The sequence below is a fragment of the Lissotriton vulgaris genome, chromosome 12, assembly GCF_964263255.1.
Source record: "Lissotriton vulgaris chromosome 12, aLisVul1.2, whole genome shotgun sequence".
NCBI classification, from domain to species: Eukaryota; Metazoa; Chordata; class Amphibia; order Caudata; family Salamandridae; genus Lissotriton; species Lissotriton vulgaris.
Window position 1 is genome coordinate 739573207 of NC_141700.1, and position 17901 is coordinate 739591107.

At 42.9% G+C, this 17901-nt stretch overlaps 1 protein-coding gene across 1 annotated transcript in view; it reads left to right on the forward strand.

The window, feature by feature from the left end:
* LOC147678475 (vomeronasal type-2 receptor 1-like) overlaps positions 1-17901 on the forward strand; it is a 128479-nt gene that overhangs the window by 38497 nt on the left and 72081 nt on the right. Inside the window, exon 3 of the mRNA XM_086945653.1 lies at positions 11359-11650. Within this exon, the coding sequence (XP_086801779.1) occupies positions 11359-11650 (292 nt within the window). The remainder of the gene's footprint in view (positions 1-11358; positions 11651-17901) is intronic.

The following is a 17901-nucleotide window of genomic DNA, read 5'->3' on the forward strand; positions in this document are numbered from 1 at the left end:
CAGTTCTCTTTTCTTCACGTGGGATGATCTGTGTGGTTTCAGGACTAGGTTGATGTTCTGACTTGCTGTGTCCATTGTAATATATTTTCCTTCAATGAATTTTCCCAAACACAGTACCATGATGAGCCAAAGCAGGAGGAAAAATACACCTAGACCGAACCAGAACTCTAGCCAAGGGGAAATTAGGTAGATTTCCTTCAGTTGATGAAAGAGTTCCGTTGCTTTTTCTTTAAAAGACTTTTTTGTTTCTGGCATCACTTCGGGATCGTTAAAATCTTCAGAGAAGTTGTCGAAGTTGATGAAATAACCAGAGGCAGTTCTGTCAATTGATGGGATTGTTCTTTCAATCTGTCTCTCGGTAGCACTTTCTGATGCCACATCATTGTAGACTGGTGTTGTTTCTTGACGAACTGTTTCAATCTGTGTTTCAAGAGGCACGAGTTCCATGGCATTATTGCATAGTCCTTCATTGTGCACTGCAGGCTGATCGAATGTGATTAGTCTTTCAGTTTGAACCTCTTGAATTGTTGCAAGTTTGGGTATTCTGTTGTTTCTTGGGAGTCCACTGGGCCTACTGTTGATTATAGGCCACATGCTTGTGGTTTTACCAGATCGATGGACACGACTCTGTTCTCCTTTTTACCAGCAAGGGGCGGTAGCACAACTGATCTTGTTCCGGTGACTGCCAAGACAGGTACTGCTTTTCTGTAAGAAGGCCCAAATTCCTTCTTAACCGCGATCTTTTCTCTGACTAGATCCCCAATCTTTGGAATCCAGACAGGCCTTGCTGGGGCTGTTGCGGGTGGTGCCTCGTCAGTGGTATTTGGCTGTTGCTTTAACTTTATGTTGCTTAATGATTTTCTTGTTTCATTCAGTTCCTGTAAAACAGCCAAACGGTCTTTTACTTCAAACTGCTTTGTTTCTTCTTGTACCACTGACATCTGACTATCGAGGTCCTGAACGTTCATTCTAATTCCGAACAATAGTTCGTATGGGCTGAAACCTTTTAGAGAATTTCTTGGCATGTTGTTAAGACTAGTCTGGACACTTATTAAATGTTTGACCCACCCAGCGCCTGAACCTAATACCTTCGCTGTTATAGATTGCTTTATGTCACGGTTTTTTCTTTCTACCACACTATTCCCTTCGGGATGCGACGGACAAGAATACCGCAACCCAATTCCCATGCTGGCCATGGCCTCCCTATAAGCTCGAGAGCTGAAAGCAGGACCCTGGTCAGAATGGAACGTGGTAATTGCGTATGTGCCGATAAAGACTCGCAAATCTTTTATAACCGTTCTAGCGTCAGCCGAGCGCTGGGGCCACATCCATATGAACCTCGTACAGGAATCCACTGCTACCATGATATATCTATAGTTACCGTCCCTTTGTAGGGGACCACAGTGGTCCAGGTAAACACATGCAAATGGTTTATCCGAGATGAGAAGGGGTGTCTGCGCTGGTCGTTTCACTGTTGATACTTTTATCCTTTGGCATATGTCGCATTCTAATACATACTTTTTAGTTTGTATTCTCAAGCGAGGCCACCAATATCTCTGTTTTAATAGTGATACTGTTGCGGAAACGCCAGCGTGTGCAGAAGCAAGCCCTTCGTGTGCCGCTTTTATTAGTCCTAGTCTGTGTTCCTTGTTTGGAATTACTCTATCCCCCACTCCAGGGATTCGAGCAAAAGGAACATTATTTGTATCCGTTAAGTACAAGTACTTTTCAGGAAAGCCTTTTGGGAGTGTTTTCTTATCATTTTTTACTGACGCACTGACAGCTTGTAGAACATCGCTGTCTATTTTTGTTTGTGACCGAGTTATCGCAGCTACGGAAGCCGTTTGCACAGCTGCCTTCGCGGCTTCATCAGCCAATGAATTCCCTGCAACGTGAACGCCATCACGTTGATGACTCAGTGTATGTATCACGTGAGTCTTTTGTAGCTCTTTTTGTAAAAGAACTACCTGTTCCCAAAGCATTTTATGCTTTATTGTGCCACCTTTTGCATCTTTGAAACCATTTTCTACCCAATTCTGCAAGTATTCATTATAAGATTGTACGCAATAAAAAGAATCGCACACTATTAGTGTGGGGAATTCGCGATCAGTATTTTCTAGCGCCATCTTAAATGCTACTAATTCAGCTCGTTGAGCCGAGCAATCTCCTAGAGATTGTGTTTTAGTGACCAATGGTCTAAATTTTCCTTTGTGCCAGCGACCTTTAACAATCGCGCACGCAGCACTGTAAGCTTGCTTACCCCCAACTGCGGGTTGTGCTGATCCGTCAGTATATATAATACTTCCGTATTCTTCGAGAGGCAGGATTTCAATTGGCAGAGGACATTCGTATTCATATTGTAAAAATTCCTGTGTTTTTAAGTTAGGATCAAATTCGTAAACTACGTCTGTTGCAGCAAGAGAATTAACCCACTGAATCCATCTCGGATGCAAAGCTTTAGCATTAGGAATGCTTGCTTTAGTTACCGCTTCTAAAGCCGGAATTGGTGTTACGATTATTATTCGTTTACCTTGTGCTAGGGGCCTTTCTTTCGCTACAGCAGTCTGAACCGCAGTTAGAATTTTCTCCGTTGAACTGAATTTTATTTCAGCCTTTGTGTACAAATGTGATTTGTAAGCTAGTGGTACCTTTTCTCCCTTATTAGAGGTTAGGTACGTGAATCCGCATCTTCCTGGGATGACTCGGATTACAAGATCACGTGTGTTGTCACGTGTATCTAATTTTGTTTTTGCTAACATGTCTGTTTGCAGTGATCTCAAAATTTCTGTGTGTTTTTGAGTCCAATTGATTTGTTTTAAATCAGGTTTAATTAGTTCGTAGAGAGGTTTAACCCTCTCTGCGTAATTTAGGATGTAAGTTCTTCCGAAATTCAGAAAACCTAGTATTGATTGTAAATTCTTCAGCGTTTTTGGAGCTTGGAGTACAGCGCACTTCTCTACGAAGTTGTCTGCTAGGCTTTTCCCTTCACTTGATAATTCGTACCCTAAAAATAGTACTGTCAGATGGGCAATTCGGGACTTTTTAAAGTTGAATTTGTAACCCTCTGCTGCGAACCCAAGTATAATGGTGTTCACTCTTTTCAAGTGAGTATCCAAGTCGTCGTCTGTGAGATAAATATCATCTACGTAAGATAATGCTTCATCATCATAGATTTGTAGTAACTCTGTTACCCTAGCTGAGAATAGTCCTGGGCTGTTCTTGAACCCCTGTGGGAGTCGACAGAATTTTTTCTGTGACCCAAATGCGGAGAAAGCGGTCAAATACCTGCTTTCTGGTGCAATGTTTTGACAAAAGAAACCATTAGAAATGTCTAATGTCGTTTTATATTTTTTCCTAACTATATTATTCATTAGGGCTGCACTATGCGAGTTTTGTACTGCAAAAGTTTTGCAACATGTATTAAGGTGTCTGTAGTCCAAAACTAGACGATATGAATTGTCTGGCTTGGAGACAGGAAACAAAGGATTGTTCATTTGAGAGGTGCATGTTTCAATCACCCCCTGGTACTCAAGTTGATCTAAGATCTCCCTGACCTGTTTTTTAGCTTCTTGCTTTATGGGATACTGCCGTTGGGCAGTTGGTTCACTTTTTAGTTGGATTTTGTGAGGCGGAGAATCCTCATCCCATCCTACATGATTTTTATACAATGCAGGTGCCTGGGCTACAGCCCATTTCCTTGCATATGTGTATTTTTTGTGAATCGGAATGTGATTCGAGAAGGCAGGCATAATCACTTCTTCGCCACGAGGGCACTCCCTGACAAACTCCGGGGGCCAATCTTTTTCAGCTAACAGAATATCATAGCCTTTTGAGAGCTTATCCCAAAATAGACCCTTAATTTTCCTAGTCTTATCACCCTCTATACGCAATGTTATTTCGTATATTTTATGGGGCTCGCTAAGTCTGGCGTCGGCAGTTTCAACCTGAATGTATTCATTCGTGTCCACTGTCTCCAGATGACTCATCAAGATCTTGCGCGCTATACTGATCTCTGCTGCACTGTCCAACATTGTCAATGCCCACTCCCCGTTTTTCAACTGTGTCCTCAGTATTCTCGGCATGGTTGATTACTCTAATACTGGCTACCTTCTTTTTCTGAAATTGAGATTTCTTATTTTGAGCAGGTTCCTTGTCTTTGGACTTGGTGTGCTCTCCTGGGTCTGACCGTCCTCTTCTTTCCGAATTCTGTGGAAAAGATCGAGAGGGACGTGTATCAATACTTTGATATCTATCAGGTTTTTTTATATTATCCCTATTTCTAAGGTTATATCTTTTCTCAGAGGGCTCCCGTTGGGGAGACTGGCGTTCTCGAGTCGGAGTTCTCTCCCTCCGTCGAGGAGACCTTCCTCTGGACTGGAAAACTTTTTCCTTGGGAGTGGATTGTTTATTTCCATCCCAGCTCTTTTTAGGAGTGTTTACATTATTTTTAATAAATAATTTTTCAGGATTTTCGAGCAGTTGGGGCTTAACTTATTTCCCACCCAAGCTGTCTCTACCTAATTCTTCATAGCATTTTTCTATGATTTTTGCTAGCTCAACAGGATCTTTTATATCTGTTTCCCTCAACTTCTGGCGAATCGCCACAGATGCTGCTTCTCCCTTTACATTGGCTAATAATATAGCCGTGACCTGCTTGAAGTCTTTCAGTAATTTCATACCTAGATTTAAAGCTGGTTCTGGACCGAATTCATTTTGAATCTGTTTTAGCACGTCTGGTATTACCGCCATAGACGGAACACCGTGTGTTTTTGTGTAAATGGAAGCAAAGACTGTACCCCAAGTGTCGCAGTCCTCCACGTGTGGTGCGATTCCCATAGGAAGGCAGATGGTCAAGATTCTGTGTTTCTCAATAGGGGTAGTATCAGGAAATACTGCCTCTATTTGAGTGATTTTCTGGGCTAACCAGAAAGGAATTTGTTCCCGTTTTACGGGTGTTTTACCAAGACATGACTGTATGTTCTGTGGTGTAATTTTATTTGTGTTCCCCTGATGAGGGGTCAGCTGGTGTGAATTAACAGCTGGCTGGACTGTTGCAGTCCGTATTACATATTGGACTAATTGCCTATGTATTTTTATTAATGTGTTTAGCTGTACTAACAGCTCTTCTCTAGACATTTTTATAATGTCAGGATGTGGTGTGTAGCTGGCTAGAACCGGCCACGTGGCTCCTGGTCTACCTAGTGGACCGAGCCTGGTAATGTGATCATTGTGTTTTAGGGCGCCATTAAACCAGAGCAGGTGCTCTTGAAATTTAAGTGGGATTTCAATCTCCTCGAAAGGAGCGTACTCTCCCGGAGGTTCCTCTATTTTGTAATAGTGAAACTCTTGTGTTATAGCGTTTACCGCTGGAAAGTTTATCCATGAATAGAATACCTCTGTCTGCCGATACTCGTGAGCCTCTATCACGAAAATTACTGTACCACCTTGAGGTGTCAGTCCGTTTTCTATAAGTTTTAAAGTTATAGATCTTCTTAACTGGACCGGGATGATAATAGCACCCGGGTCTGTGTATTCGGGACCTTGCTGAGTCGCATCTGCTGCGGCCCCAGTGGTGCCGTTGTTTTCTACTGACATTGTATAAATGCAGTTTTTGCAGAGTAGGTCTCCAAGGAGACAAAGATTAGATGCACAATATTTTGGAACACTGTATCCTTCAACGTTGAATAAACCAGAGCTTTACATAGGAATCTCTTCCTACTAAGGTCGGGCGGATTTTAACCTTTCACCCACTCCAGACGTCTATTGGAGTATTTACGGGCGAAAGGGGTGTGAAATATGCACGACTGAGTTACTCTACAAGTCTTACGTTAGTTTATCGCCTTACCAAACGTTAGGGCGCCATGTAGTGTAGTTCCTAGTTTCCCACTAGGCCCTGCGCATTGGAATAACATAAACAGTAGTATCGACGTGGAACTGCTTATATTCCAGGCCTCCACTGACTATGCTAAACTTAATTGGGTTGTGTTACCAACTAGCTCAGAGGTCACTGGAAACTTTCTTCTCTGCATAGGAAGTGATCAGCTTCCTTGGCACAGACAAGAAGGGATTCAGCTTTCCAACAACCGTGCAACATGACAACTTTGCTCCTCAGATCAAGAGTCGATCTCTAGGGTCGTGTGAAACAATAGACACAGATTTCACTCAGTCAGTCTAGTGCAGTTTACTTTCACAGTATGTAGAGAATAGAGAGACGGGCGTGTATCAATAAAGGTTAACATTTATTGAACAGTCTTTCTTCTCGTACAAGAGAAATGTATTGCCACAATTGCAATAACTGTTATTATAAAAAGTACGTACAGTAAGATAAGAATAGCGAAATAGAACTGTAAAAGCATTGATATGGTTTCTTAGCCATACAATGGTTTAAAAGTAATAAAACATATATACAGTCATATATACATTAGGCTAACATACTCAACTGGTGCTTCTAACTAAGCCTACCCCAGTGTGCCTGACCTAAGCCTAACACGTGAGAAGGGGGAGTAAGTAAGTAGCTTAAGTTAAGTTGGTTTTGCCAAGGTTTGTTTCAAGAATTCTCGTCTAAGGGTTTAGTCAACACCATACCTCTGAATAGAATGATGGAGGATTGGTATCTCCTTCAGGGGTCTCTCTCGATATCCCAGTCACCTGCGAGGGTAAACTGGAAGCGCCGGGACTGGATTTCTCTGCACGAGAAAGGCAGCGGCTTCTCTCAGCGCGTCTGGAGGAAGGAGGGGTGACAGCGTCCGCGGGCAGCTGGGCTGGATGTCTTCGCAGAGGACGGCTGCACGGCTCCTCAAGCGTACTGCACCATAGGTCGCGCTGTAGCGGCGATAATGGTAATCAGTAGCTTCACCACCACAGGATAGCAGGCTGCAGCGACAGAGTGCTAGTTGTTACCAACACGGGGTCATGCAGGCAGCTGGCATCAGCAACATGTTCGCTCCTTGCTTAAGGCAACGTTGGTAATATTTATACCTGACAGGTGCCGGGTTTGACGCAAGTTTGCTGGACATAAGACGTCAATTAAAGATGTCACTAGGAAGTGATAGTTATCAGTTGCTCATTAGAGTTCCATTACTAATCAAAACATAGCAAGCGGGGATTTCCAGGTTTGCTAAGTTTTTATCTTGTTGAAGAACTCGGAGTGTTATCTAGGAATATCAGATAGTGACTGCTGCTCTGTCATTGCACTAATTGGTCGCAAAGGAAGTAGCAGAGAGTCATGCTGGAATGTGGCTCTGTGGCTCTGCTCGTGTGAGGCCAGAGATGACTTTTCAGAAAATCGCACTTGAACGGTTATGCCAATATAGGGAATAAATGGATTTATAGCCGAATAGGGGCATAAGGTCACAGTATCGATCAGGAACCTAGATAAGCACATGACAGTGCATCCTTGAAATCCCCCCTTCTGTAGATCGCACAAACTTGTAGGTCTCCTCTGATTCATTAAAAGAAACTTGACCTTGCCAGTCCCTTTCACGCCTCTATATCTTACGAACACAATATGCCTACTAAGGAACAGCCGCGGCCGGTAGTGGGAGTACCGGCCGGGTGGTGACGAGGGGAGGGGGATGGGCAGGGTGGGGGGTACAAATTTTGTTGCGCGCACTGCATCACATTTGGTGATGCAGTGCAAGCAACAAAGTTTGTTTTATTTATTTTTATGTTTACTTACCTGTTAAAGTCCGTAATCCATACATTACTACCCCCATCCTGCCCCTCCCCCTCCCCAACTTAACCGCCCAGCCGGTACTCCCACTACCGGCCGCGGCTGCTAAGGAATGCCTTTGGTCAACATCTGCAGATGAGAGACCATTGCAAAAATAACTTTCCACTTCTAATATTTCTATGTTTCAGACTGTAAGCTTATGGCCCACAGGTATGGTAACCTAACCCTTCCTCTTTATCGTTGCACATTAATTATAAAGTGCACATATAATACGCTAAATGAAATCCTTAATACATGTTTGATTTTATCATCAATTAAACTCTCTCTCTCTCTATATATATATATATATATATATATATATATATATATATATATATATATATATATATATATATATATATGTATATATATATATATATATATATATATATATGTATGTGTGTGAACTTGCACATTTTCTTAAATGATCACATTTCAATTGCAACAATAAACATGTGTAACTCCGTTTCCATAGTCCCTGAAGTATGCTCTCCATGAAATTGTATTCTGCCACCTTACAATATAATATATATCTATAGTACAATGTCTTTCAGCACATGTGCAATCATACATAGACTGCAACTTGATGCTGCTAAAAAGAAAAACTTTAATATATGCACACACACATACATATATGCTATTGCTGCTCAATGAATGGTCTTTCTTCATTGTTCGTGCACCAATTTCCACTTTTAGCATTTCATCAGACGACTAGGTAAGGCCTAAAGCAAATATGTGGCCTAATTATGCAAGAAGCGTAGAGCCAAAATTATGCTTCTCCAGGCTCCTTTGAGCATAGCGTCAATTTAGAAATAATCACAAGCTAAATGGCAGGTCCCCCGTACCTCCCACCGCCCCACCAGGGACAGATCTCACCCTTGGGGAATTGCATTTGGTCCGTGAATAAGTATAAAGAGAGGGTGTATAAAGAGTATAAAGAGAGGCTGTACACAGTGCCCCTGCCAGTGCCGTGTTGTCAGCAGTAGCACACTGACGCGGGGCGGTGTGGGCGCTGGGTAGTCTCCTAGCTCCTTCATTGGACCGCCAGAACTGGTACGCAGGGGCACGAGGATGCTTCAATAAAGTAGTAGCCAATCAGAACAGATTCTGTGCACGTGCACTCAGGACACGTCTGTGCGTTTGCCCGGCCTCTAACAGCAGCTCCAGGTAGGTGACTTTATATGGGATAAAAGGGGCCGTGGCAAGAACGTTGCCCTTTGAATATAATGTAATCTTATTGATTTTTGTATGTGTGTAATTATGTAGCAACAGCAGTATTTCACCAAGAGTTACAGAGCAGCAGTCACATGCTACTCGCGGGTATTTATGGTTGAGGTGCTACATGTGTGAGGCCTGTCATGCACATTTAAGGTGGTTTACTCCTGCCTCTGAGGGGAAGAAGAGCCGATGGAAACATGCCCTGCTTCAGAGAAGGCGCCTCAACGCCTTCCCTCTGTTTACTAATTACAACTACCCTTGATGTAAAAACACATAACGGTGCTGCAAATGTATACATATATAGTCAGTGCACCTAACCCACACTTCAAATCCAGGTTTCTGTAGCTTAAACTCAACCAGATCTGACACAACCAGTGTGTTCTGTGAATTTACAGGATCTGGGGTTCAGATACTACTTTTGGAAGAAAAGTGTTCTAACTACAACACTCCGCCTATTTTTTGGAGCTGGTTTTGTCTTGTTTCAAAAACCGAAAGAAATGAAACGAGATAAGCAATAATGCAACCTAGTTCAAAAAATGTTAAGCAACTTTGTGGCCAAGTTTTGGCCAAAACGGTGTTCGTATTTCTCACTCACATTCTACAAAAACATGTTCTGGCTGGACTTAGAAATTATTTAAATGAACTTCATATTGTTTGTCTAGACACCGTTCGCTTATAACATTCGTGCAATTTGCATCCTTTTATTATATGCATATACCATACGTGGTTGTATGATCAAGTTAGTAAGGGCAATAGGAAAATATGTTTATTAGATTTTTCAGATAATTGCAAAGTTGTTTTTGGGTTTCACACATTGAAGGAAAGATTTTTCCACACACAGACCATGTTGTCCTCAATATAGTAGCAGAGATTGGCTCGCGATGGACAAGCATTTAGTCAGATCAGAAAATTCTCTCAGAAAATTAAGCTGCCCACCAAGGGCGGTGCTAGGGGCAGGTGTACAAAGGGTTTTAGCATTCACAATTCTTCCGAATCGGTACATCAGAGGTTTTGGGAGAAGTAACCCCTGTTTCATATGTACTAAACCTACTTGGGGCATATTAGCAAGAACCTCGTTAAAATGATTGCCGTTTTAGCAGGTTAGATGTCCTGCACATCTAATCTGGGTTTCTATTGAAATTCTGTAACGCATATTAGCAAGTCCATTATCGCCGTTTTAGCTGCAGTTTCCTGCCACTAAAATGGCGATAATTTTAACAAGTTTTTTGCTAATATGCCCCCTGGTGATTGAGAAAAATGTTTCCGAATTTCTAAATGCATTTAGAAATGGCAAGGTGCCAGTAGCGTAGCTGGTGAGGGTGGGGGTGCTAACTTTTATGGGGGCAGCGGCGAATGCAAGGTGAGTTTTCTTTTTTTACTCTCACTCGTCTTTCTATAGCACAACCCCACGCCCCACTCATCGTCTGAATGCCAGGACCCCCCTGCTCTTACCTGCTTCACTGGGCGGCAAAGTAAGGGAGCCTCTAGCAATGCCAGTGTAAGTTGTATGTGTCCTTTCCAATATCAAATAATGCGCAGCAATGTTTTGCGACTAAAATTCTATTAAAAATTAGTGAAATTTAACAGAAACCTAAGAGGAGATTGTAAGCTATTCCCAAAAGTTGTCCCCTTGGTACCTCTCTGCCTTTGTGAACTAAAACAAAAGTTTGTTTAAGAGGAGGCAGTGGACAACTGCCTCTACTTAAGCAAACAGAAAAGAAAAAATAAACTTTTCTTTTAAAACACAGTCTCAGTTTATTTAACCGCATGCGCGCTAGTGGGTTTTCCCGCTGTGCGCTGAAATTTGAAAATCGCAGGTAACGTGACAAAGCCAGCTCGTCATCCGCGTAGTGCAGGTAACGCCCATGACGAACTGGCTTTGTCATCCGCGTCGAAGGGGTTAAGGAGAATGGGCTGCATTTAAAAAAACGTTTTCTTTTATACAAAGCAATATAAGACATGGTGGTCTGCTGAGCCCCGCACGCCGCTATCTCTGTGATGGAAGTGAACAGCAGAGGGTCTTAAACAAATTCAAGGAGCCTTAAGGGGATTCTTTCGCTTTTGCGGATGGGTTACCATCTTCTTTTAGGTGTCGGTAAAATATCAATGTTTTGTGACCAAATTTCATTTGCAAACCATGGATACATAACATATTTATTTGGTATTGGGAAATCAGTATTCATTCCAAATACATTTCGCTATTCAGACACTTTTTCAAATCACTAAATGCATTTAGTGCATAGGAAAAAGGGCTTTAGCATTCACAGAACTTCTGATTAACAGATTTGAAGGGTTTGTGAACTATACAACACTTTGTACATCTGGCAGACAATTCCCTGCGAGTGTGATGCCTGCATTCACAATAGGCACAGCTGCAGGATGGTTGTGTAGACTTAGAAACTGAGAAGGTTGCTTCCTTTCCTTCCTAGCCTCTTCCCCGGAAGTGAACCCCACCATCTTTGGGCCAGTAGTGCTCACCTTAACCGTGGAGGAGATCTGCTGTAGGATGCTGCTGAGCCTGGCACTGTTGCTGTTCCCTCTGGCTCCCATCAGCTTGGCAGAAAACCCACAGGGCTGCCAGCTTCAAGGTGCCAAGGAAATGGGGGCCCTTCAGGAAGGCGATATCATTCTTGCTGGGAGCTTTCCTGTGAATTTTTACTCCATTCGGGAATGGCCGGGTATTCCTTTCTCTGTGGCTCCCAAGCCAATCACCTGCTACAGGTAAGAGAGTTCACCCTGCAACTTCTCCTAAGAAGAATTAAATATTGTAGAATAAACTCCATGCAAATAATGTCTTAGGATAAGATTTGGAAAATGTGCAGGAGAGTGATGCAAAGATTGTCAAAAGAAACAATCATAAGTGAAACAAAATGGTTTGAGGAGTCTTATATTTCAGATATCTATTGATCATGAGGTCACTTTGGACAGATTTGGTGGAGGCTTGTCCCTGCGGGAGGTACTGTGATGGAACACAAGTAGGACCTTTCGGAAAGGTGGGCACTGACCACGAGAGAGTGAAGGCAGTGAGGCAGATTACTTCAAATTAGAGAGGTCAAGAAGAAGACCTGCTCCCAAGCTTTGAAATACCTAGGAGCATCTAAAGACTTTGGGATGCAGATGGAAGTGTCGCTTGCTGTTTTAGTGATCCAGAATTGAAGGTTTGGATGAATCTGCCCAAGAGAGCACTATCAAGTTCTTAAGGCACAGGGATGTCCTGGTCCCATCAATCCTGCTAATAGACAGAAGGTGCAACTGGTCTGGTGGGCCATCAGTGAATTCACAAGGCAACATGGAAGCCCGTCAGCCATCCCTTAACTTTGATTAAGATGTAAATACAGTATGGAGCTGATGTCTACCTATTCTAACAAAGGTATGAACTGGGCCTATGTGTCTGCCTTTTAAATGCCTGCACCATGTCCACTACTGTATGGATTGGTGATGAAGATAATGAGTGAAATAATACAGTGATAATTCGTTACTAGACCGCAAAGCAGGGGCAAAAGAATAAAAAAGTAAAACGTGTGACATTCATACATTTAGAAATCCATTAAATATAAAATTTGTTAATTTCCTTTCATTTCATTTTTTTCTCTTGGGGCGCTGTTTTGAGCTCAGGAAAGTCTCCAAGAGACTTTTACTGTTCAAATCATTCTGCTGGGATCTTAAGTGACATTTATAAAGGGAAGAATGCCTTCACATGAACATTTCATGGGCTGTAGAGCTATACAACATTTCTCACCCAACGTGTAATGTTGTCTTTATTTGCGTAATTTTAATGAAAACCAAGAATGTGATTTCACATATTCTTAATTAGTAGTCATGCCCGAATAACACAGCTAATTTCTACAAACACTTTCCACCAATACCTGAACGTTCGACCAGAATAGATTTGACAAACATCAAGAGAGTGTGTTATTGATAATTATGCGATAAATAGGTTAGCAACTCATGTCACTCAAAAGTAATGTATGTAAGCATGGGCGGAAAATCCGTTCCGCTCGCGGATTTTGCGGATTTTCGGTAAATTCACAATCCGCGAACGCTCGCGAATTGAAGATTTTTTTTCTTGGTGATACAATTTTGCGGCGTGCGGTGTAAGTTCGCAATTGCGAACATGTAGGTGCGGCGGGCAGCAACAATCTCGCACTCGCGAAATTACAAAAATTGCAATTCTGCACAAGAAATCTACTAGCAAGCAGCATAGACCTTCTGAAAATGATGATTTTTATCAGAATAACTCCTCAGGTTGACATTTGCCTGCACTTTTTTGGATTTGAGGCCTTTTGATTTTCTTTGGATAACTTTTGGATTAGAAATCAACTTTCTCATATAAGCTTGTTTGGGGCATTACAGTTGCTGTAATGCTGTTCGGCAGAAAAGCGAGTTTTGCAAAAGTGAAAGCATTCAACCCGGGACGCCGCCACGAGACGTTACACGAAATTGGAGCACCCGACTGCAGGTGCTCAGTGGTTATTACCACGAACACCGAGTTTTACTACGGACCGGTGACCTCTTCTTTTTGAATTTATGCCCGTACTGGAGCCTGACACTAGAGGGAAGAGCAAGAAACTATCGTTACGAATATTAGATTCCCTGCGAATGTCCACCCCACCTTGAACCAGTTTTATACCTAGTTCCTTTTTACTCTGAACACTGCGAGATATAGCATGAGAACACCTACTGGGCGCACCCACTTGTATCCAGTTTTCAATACCTTCTCTGAATAAACGAAGGTTGCATGCCTTTGAAAACCCAGAATCTGCTATTGTGTGATCCACAAGGTGGGTCTGAATAGATTCAATCCCAAAACTGAACCAATTCGCCCTGACGAAGTTCCACAAGGTTAATGGAACGAAACGCGTTGGCTGTGCCTGTATTTGAAAAAAACTGCTAAATAAAGAAGAAGATAAACAATACACTTTCTTTCCTTTGGACTCTAATTGTGTGCACCTTCCACTTTTGCTTTTGTATCTTTGACCTAAACACCTATTGGTAGCAGGTGTAGGAAGAAGTTTGCACCACCCAGAACTTAGAAACACAGAACTAGTAGTGCTTGATCTGGTCTGCTGCCTTGACCCTTTTTGGTATTTTGCATTCAGCAGGTTCTTGAGTTCAAACTCATCATTGGTAACCATTCCCTGTAGTGCTTCCTGACAAGGGCCCCTCCAGAGTTCAGTTGCTAGTTGCAACAATTGTATGACCCTGCTCTGACCCTCACAGCAGGCTCATAGAATAGCTACATGTAGGCCACAAAGGTCCTGGAAAATAAAATTGCACTGCAACAGAAAGCAAATTACAGATAAGGAAGCAGGTGCCGGACTGGAATTTTAAAACAGTGACACATTAATAAATCAACCCCAAATTAATTCATGTCAGTTGAAGCAGGCAGGCGTGCTTGCTTTTTCCCCCCATATTCTACAGTGATGATGAACCAGAGGGTGGCATTGATGTACCAGAGGGTGGCATGGGTGAAACAGAGGGTGGCAGGGGTGAAACAGAGGGTGCTGGGAACCTGTGATGATGAACCAGACGTAGAAACAACATAATCATGACCGTTGCGAGCCGACATGTAAGTTCGCAATTGCGAACTGGTACAAAACCCTCGCGAACTGGCAGAAATCCTTGCGAACTGGCAGAAATCCTTGCGAACACAAAAAAAACCAAAATTCGCGAGAATTCGCGCATTTTTCGGATTGCGAGTTCGCAAATTCACAAAATTCGTGAACGCCAGATTTGCAAAATTCGCCCATGCTTAAATGTATGGTCCTGCTGCAAGTGTGCCTGTTTCATATGCAACGGAGGGCATGTTTCCAGTTGTGCTCATTGGCTGTGTGATATATCATTCCGCATAAAACCTTGCAACCCCACATTGTGCCATGGAATACCACATCACGCTGTCACTCACCGTTCACAATACAACACAACGCATGTTACCACTCAACCATACTCACTAAGTCACTACATACAACACCTCACAACCCCTCATTGTGCCATACAACGCCACATCACACTGTCACTCACCAATAACAGAACTACTACACATACACACCAACCCTCTCCATATAACATTAGATCACACCGATATTCATTGTTCACAGTAGAACACCACATATTGCACCACCCAACAACAGACACACCCATTCACTGTATATAACACCTCATCACAGTACGTCATCATGCTCCTTGAACACACAGTGTCGTACTAAGCTACACCAGCAAACAAACTCCCTTCACGCTATGCTGCTTTACATCATAAACACACGTGTTGCCTTTGGATGTAATAATCAAAATTCATAAGGCAAAATGAATATCAGTTGCTACGTATGGAGCAGGTCTTTGGGGACCCTGTGATATTACACAATTTCAGATTAGTGAAAACATATTTTTGCGTTGCGTCTTCCTATGAGTGTACCCACCAGGGGCGGCCCCTCCGTAATGCCGGAGGAGCGTGCCTCTGGTTAGACAGCGAAAAATAAAATTATAGTAAAACAATATCATCATTTTACTTTTCACTGACCGACTCAGCCATGAAATCTAGTTTTGGCCTGGCCATGGCAGGTGAGGAGAGCCGGGCACGGTAAGTGCGCATGTCGGTTTGGCCAGCTGTCTTGGGAGGCCAAATTGACATGCTAACGTATATTTCTCCAACCCAACTGGGATCCACAGCCAGGTGGAGAAATGGCACAGGATCCCTGTGCCTGAGTAAGCATCAGACCAGTCCACTCAGGCCAATCCCAGCACTGCTCTAATGCTTGGTATAGCATGAGATCAAAGTCTGGATTAGGTGGGGAGCCTGTGCTTTGTGCCTCCATGACTGCCAGGGGGAGAGGAGCACCGAGGTGGCCGTAAGTGTCGGTGGCAGTAAAGGTAAGTTTTCTTTAATTATTATTCCCCTAACACCTCCTTCTCACCCCGCCTCACCACTTTGGATGTGCAGCAGCCGCCACTAATACCCAAATTTGTATGTCCTGAGGAATTGGGCTTACAATATGTTGAAGATTACATCTTCTATGTTGTGGTTGTCAATTTGGTCTGGAGCAGAAGCGTCACTTAATCAAGCAGTGATTGCTGACTGCATGCAGCAAGATAAAACCTCTAACATGCAATGGGTGACCTATGTAAATGCTCAATTTTATCTAATAGTATGTCCGAAACTCTTTGATGGCCCCCAGAGTGACAGTCTATCAGCTAGAGTTTCAGCTAAAATTGATCTTTTGGTCTTAATATGGAAAATAGTATCATCTGATGTTGTAAGAGAATGGTGATGGCTCAAATTCCACTACTTACTGCTAAATATATGAAGGCATATTTCTATGCTGTTCCAAGTTATCAAAGGTACTGTTTGGTAAGGTCCGGTTTCAATATTGTTAATCTGCTGATCTCTTATCCTAGAGAAGCTTTCTGTGAAAAGGACCTTGCCTCCTGTCTCTGTGACTCAGAATCTACACAGACTTTGTTGCATTTCTTATTTTTGTCAATTATGCACAGTGCCAAGTAAACTTTTCCTCCCCTTACTTAGATGACTAAATATTACAATATGTGGACCCGCTTTATTTTATATACAGCCATTACAGTATTACAGCCTTACGGTATACAGATTCATTGTGGCTGCAGTAAGGCTGCATAATGTGGTGAGATAAATAACGGTGATGGATCAAGCCCTGATCTTTGGACTGGGTAAGAGTGGTCTGCTTAATTCAGACACTCTGTTCATCACCACCCCCTTTTCTGAATCGTTTTTGGCCACTATAGGTGTGGCAGGGTATACTCAGACATGAGTCCCTTTCTCACTGCACCATCAGGATTCAAGCAAGCCGGGCCGAAGACGGCTGAAATGCCAGAAACCGGTCCCCGGTAGCTTGTCTCCTTTCTGGTGAAGAATTGGCTTGGTAGTTTAGTCTGCCCTGTGCCAGGGACAGACTGATTTGCATATAGCCAGGTTCTGAGCTGGGATGGTGCAGTGAGATAAATAATGGTGATGGATCAAGCCCTGATCTTTGGACGGGGTAAGAGTGGTCTGCTTAATTCAGACACTCTGTTCATCACCACCCCCTTTTCTGAATTGCATAATGTGGTGGGCAAGTATTTTTGCCTTGGCACAATTACCTTCTACAAAGTTAGGCTCAGTCTTTGTATGTCTTGATTGGAAGGCTGCGCATTTTTGGCACAATTCACAATCTTTTGTGAGATTACTACAGATTTGAACCAAATGACCTATTGTTGTTGGATCCAGATCTGCAAGTAGGATGCGACCAAACCCTGCTTGATGGCAATTCTATACTTATCAATGGGAGCATGCATTCTAAATGGAATGCATGCTCGCATTGTTAGGTGCAGAAGTGCCGGTCACACCTGCACCTCGTGGCAGGCACCCCAAAGTGCCTTCCGCTGAGTGCTAGGATCAACAGGGCCACTATTCAGCGGTCTCGCACCCATGTGGGCCCCCAAAGACAGTTTTCCACTGCCTTTCTGAGTAAGAAAGGCCGGCACAAAAAGGCAATGGGAAACTGCCATTGTACTCCCTCGGCCGGAAAGAGCCGGCCGGGGAGTACTGAAGGGTTTCCAAATGGCACACAGGCCCTCTGAGCCTATTGGAAGCAATCCGGAAAACTGAGTCAGATTAGTTTCCAAATGAGCCCATCTGAATGGCTTGATCGTAAAGGAATCCGAATGGCACATCCCGATGCGGGCAGGGCGGTCGGAGCCCTTCTTGCCCACAACGGAATCAGCCCCTATGTTGTTAAGGGTTCTTGTTTTATGCATTTTTGTACAGGTTTTGCTTGTAGAATATCTCAAATGTCAAATAGCGGTTTCTTGTTTACATTTTTATTAGACTTAAACATTGCAGTATCTTGCTTGAATGAACTGTATTCTATTATTTTGAGGGTTTTACATGACAAAAGATGGATTGAGTGACTGACATACACAAATGTAAATGTATTGCGATTTATATAGCGCACATATCACCCGAA